The 3,945-nt window shown below is 60.4% G+C and overlaps 1 protein-coding gene across 2 annotated transcripts; it reads right to left on the reverse strand.

Annotated features, from left to right (window-relative positions):
• Positions 1-112: 112 nt before the first annotated feature.
• Positions 113-3,873, reverse strand: LOC113901832 (surfeit locus protein 1). Of its 2 annotated transcripts, none has more exons than XM_027556796.1 (9): positions 3,792-3,873; positions 3,644-3,695; positions 2,618-2,751; positions 2,455-2,537; positions 1,622-1,813; positions 840-912; positions 600-762; positions 378-459; positions 113-290 (listed from the first exon to the last, which is right to left on the reverse strand). In XM_027556796.1, exons 1-9 carry the CDS (start codon positions 3,864-3,866, stop codon positions 221-223), a joined length of 924 nt encoding a protein of 307 aa, XP_027412597.1. In that variant the 5' UTR covers positions 3,867-3,873; the 3' UTR covers positions 113-220. The 2 variants fall into 2 exon arrangements, with proteins under 2 accessions (XP_027412597.1, XP_027412598.1); XM_027556797.1 differs by having other exon boundaries at positions 113-247; positions 3,792-3,870.
• Between the last annotated feature and the right edge of the window lie 72 nt (positions 3,874-3,945).

Consider the following 3,945-nt stretch of genomic DNA (forward strand, 5'->3'; position numbering starts at 1 on the left):
TGTGCGCGGGCTTCTCATGGCAGGGGTTCCCCACTGCGCCACCACGGAGGCCCTGTCTGTGTCTCCAGCTGTCTTAGGTGGTACACTGGAGTTTGGGTGGAAAGAAAGGCACTTTGTGTGGTGGAGATTTATTTATACCAAGAGCATGTGATCAGCATAAAACCAAATCTCTTGAAGTGGCTTCAGTTGTTCAGGGACAGGCTGACTTCTGCGAACCTCCTCACACACCAGGAGTCCAACTTAGGAACTTCTTGCACCAGAGGTATGATGTGGCCGCACAGAGTCCGTACCTTGGGTTGAAAAGCAGGGCATACTGTCGCGGTCTGGGGTGGGGGGTGGGGGGTGGGGGTGGGGGGCAAGGCCAGACCCTGGCTCACCAGGTGATGATGTACTGCAGGTGCTCGTTCCGCAGGGTGACTCTGGTCTGCCCTCCGATGGGCCCTCCAGGGACTGTGCTCTCTGCAGGAACACAAGGGTGTCCTCACGGTGGCTGTGGGACACTCAGCCAAGGCGGGCTCACTCCCACCACCGACACACGCTGGGGTGTAGAGGACAGGAGGGGAGGAGGGAGGGATTGGGGTGTGCTGGTCATGACGTACTGAAGTCAGCATCGATAAAGATGGGTTCTGCGCCTGTGAGCCTGGCCATGGCCTCCAGGTCCCGGTAATGCCAGTGGTTCCGCTCTGGGTTATTCTCGGGGACAAAAGGCTTCCTGGTCTCTGTGAGCCTCACCATCCCCACCAGATCGACTTCTCCCTCAACCTGTGAGGAAAGGTGCGAAATGCCGTCTCTGCAGAGCTGGGACGGCTCCTCTGGGAGAGGACAGTCCAGCCCCTCACCTGGCCTTTACGCCGTGTGTCTGGATTCACCTTCCTCCTGGGCACAAACCCTCTGTTTACCAGAATGGTGATCCTAGAGTAGTAAGAACACTGTTTCAGGCAGGGAAGAGGTTCTGAATGCAGGTGATGACCAGTGGTCACTGGGTGCCCCAGGGAAGACTGAAGCAGAGCGAGCTGGTTGGGGGGAAGCTGGGTAACGCCCTCCCCACCGCCAACCTCTGCTGTTTGGCCTGCTGCGACACAGCCAGCGACGGACGTCTCCCCACTGCCTCTCCCTTCAACTCCTGCCCTCAGTTCCCTGTCCTGTCCCTAGCTGCAGCACTGGGGCCCATCCTGCACCTAAAACCAGAAGGCGGAGGCTGAGGCCCTGGGTTTTCCTTCTTGGGCTGATGCTCTAGTTTTGGATCTTGGGGGGGTGGGGGGGAAGCGGTGCTGTGGGGGTGGTGCCGAGTACATACCACTTCCTACTCAAACACTCCTGGGAAGGCTCCCGACCCGAAACCCTCCACGCAAGGCCGGGGCTCCTCTGCTGGCCCCTCTTGTCGCCCCATAATCACTAAATATGTCAGCCACTAAACAGTTTTCTCCAAAGGGGCCTGTTTCATTCTCCTTCCCCTTTGGAGCTTGACAACGCAGACGAAGTTCAGTAATTAGTTGTCTTAATGACACCAGGATGATATTTCAAACTCTCCAAGGAGTTGAGCTGTCTGGGTAGCTTGGATTCCCCGGGGCTGGGGGCTGAGAAGGAACGTGGGAACCAGTACCTCTGCCACACCACTCACCCCAGCTCAGTGCAGTGGAAGGGAGTGACCACGTAGGCCCCGCTCTCGGCCGCTGATGAGAGCCGGCCGGCCTCCCGGGCCTCCCGGGCCGGGTCCACCATTGTCCGCGGCATCATGTACAGCTCCTGGGAGTGGTCAAAGTGCCCCCTGACCTTCACGGGCCTGTACTCCAGGTTCTTCAGTTCCATTGGGCTACATGGGGTGGGAGAAGGGGAGCCGAGACCCACTTGAGGGTCTGCAGACCACGACGCCCACCATGGCCTGAGCAGAAGACGATGCTCAAGCACCGTGGGGGTTGCAGGGCTGCATGCTGTGCCCTCTAGGCGGGGCTGAGTCCTTGGAAGCCACGTGGGAACAAGGATCTATGCTGCCAAAAGGTTCTCGTTTTCAAGAATAACAAAGCTGTGGACTCTTGTGTGAACTCAGTAAAACAGGGGCCAAAGCAACCATCTGCAAGGCAAATATGACCCACTGTCTGCTCCTCTGAATGGGAAGCGTCATGATGACAGCTGTCCTTGTAGGTGAGTGCTTTTAAAGGAGGGAAGGCAGGAGAATCACTAGGCACATTTTCAAAACACCACTCATGTCCAGATGCAACAGACGCCTGCACCCCGCCACCTAAGAACTACTGCTACGGAAGGCTGTCAGCACTGCGCGAGCCCTCAGTACACTGGGCCTGGAAACGGGTGAAGCCCAAAGGCCTTTCTACACCTGTGTGTCAGGCAGCAGCTGGATGTCAACAAGAAGCCTAGCAGGACCAGGCAAGCCGCAGCCAGGCCCCGCTGCTGACCTCGAGCAAGACCAGCCCCAGCTGGGCAGTCACACAAACTCACTCTGCGGGCAGTGGGATGGGCTCGGCCATAACTCTGGACTCTAGCTCTGCGATCAGCTGTAGCTTCCACTTCCGACGCTGGACCTGTGGGCACAGGGCGTAAGCCCAAGTGGGCGGCAGCACGGTCAAGGGCTCAGGGCCAGGAGAGCCACATCAGCCTTTACCTGCCACGTCCCCAGGCCAAAGGCAGTCACAGGAATGAGAAGCAGAAACCAGCGGAGGAAGGACTCATCTTCGGTTTTTGTGGCAGTTGCTTCGGCTGAAGAGCTGCCACACCTGCGGGGCCTCCAGGCCAACCCTAGGAGATGTCACAGCATGGGCATGGGGCCAGAAGCCCTGGAACGAAAAACTGGAGTGGCCAGTTCCTCGAAGCTGCCCTGGCTGCCTGAGAGAACGTGGAACAGGAGGAGGGCCGGGCCACCACGGGCAGTCGCAGCCAACCAGCAGCACCTGCGTCCAGCCCGCTCCAAACCCAGCGCCCGGCGCATTCAGCGGACAGTCACCGACTGAATGAGATCCAGCGACTAGGGCCTGGCTCTGCCACCCATATGACCCTGGGTAACTCATGGAACCACCTCATGGCTTTCCTGCAAGGACATGCTGAGACGTATCCTGTCACTTAGACTCAAGGACTTGCCCATGCTCTGCAGAGAGAGAACGTGATACACTTCAGGAGAGTGCTTTACAGAGCTCTCAGAACGATAATCGCTCATAAATTTAAAGTTGGAAAAACGTACACAAGAGATACCTTTAAGCTCTCAGAGCGTGAGTTCCATCAACGGAAAGCATCCTAGGTCTTAGGGATGGTTAAAAAAAGGCAGGCCTGGAGTAGACTTACAGCCGCCTTTCCAGGGTGCACAGCGCTCTATACACAAACATCCTTTGCTGAACCTCGGGGACCACATGCAAACTGTACAGATAAGCCATGCTTTCCTTTAGGATCCCAGACGGCTTCGGTCTCGGGTCGGCCCCGCCTCAGCCTCAGGGGCCCTCAGGCAGTGGCTGCACTTGGCCGGGTGCGGTGGGAGGGCGGCAGCACCGAGAACAGCGCGCGCGCACCCAGGGTCTGACTCCCGAGGCTGGGGCGGCAGTTTCAGAGCTTATCGCGACGCCCTCGCCCCCAGCAAAGTGGACGCACGGACTGAAACGGTTCCCCGGGGCGCCTGGGGCGTCCCTGCCCGAGAACTCACCTGCGCGCGGGGCGATCCCCAGGACGCTCCTCCAGACGACGCTGGCCGGGGCCTGCGGAGACGCGAGGGGCCGGCTGAGCGCGCCCACTCCGAGGGCGCGCCCGGCCGGCCGCACCCTCGCCCGGCCGCACCGCCCCGGCCCGCTCACCGGCCCCGCGCCCGCCGCGCACAGGAGCGGCCGCAGACCCGCAGCGCGCAGCCCCAGTTGCCGCGCCGCCGCCATCGCCCGGCCCGCTCACTTCCGGGCCCTGGAGGCGTGTGCTTCCCGGGCGCCGTTCGGCCCCGCCCCCGGCCCCGCCCCC

This window comes from Bos indicus x Bos taurus, chromosome 11, assembly GCF_003369695.1.
Source record: "Bos indicus x Bos taurus breed Angus x Brahman F1 hybrid chromosome 11, Bos_hybrid_MaternalHap_v2.0, whole genome shotgun sequence".
NCBI classification, from domain to species: Eukaryota; Metazoa; Chordata; class Mammalia; order Artiodactyla; family Bovidae; genus Bos; species Bos indicus x Bos taurus.

Bases quoted from the DNA above. Each gene is read 5' to 3' on its own strand.
- LOC113901832 (XM_027556796.1), bottom strand. From the start codon at position 3,866: ATGGCGGCGGCGCGGCAACTGGGGCTGCGCGCTGCGGGTCTGCGGCCG. The intron at 913-1,621 runs GTGAGTGGTGTG...TTACTACTCTAG, and splicing joins TTCCACTGCACTGAGCTGGG to GATCACCATTCTGGTAAACA. The intron at 460-599 runs GTACGTCATGAC...GTGTTCCTGCAG, and splicing joins CTTTATCGATGCTGACTTCA to AGAGCACAGTCCCTGGAGGG.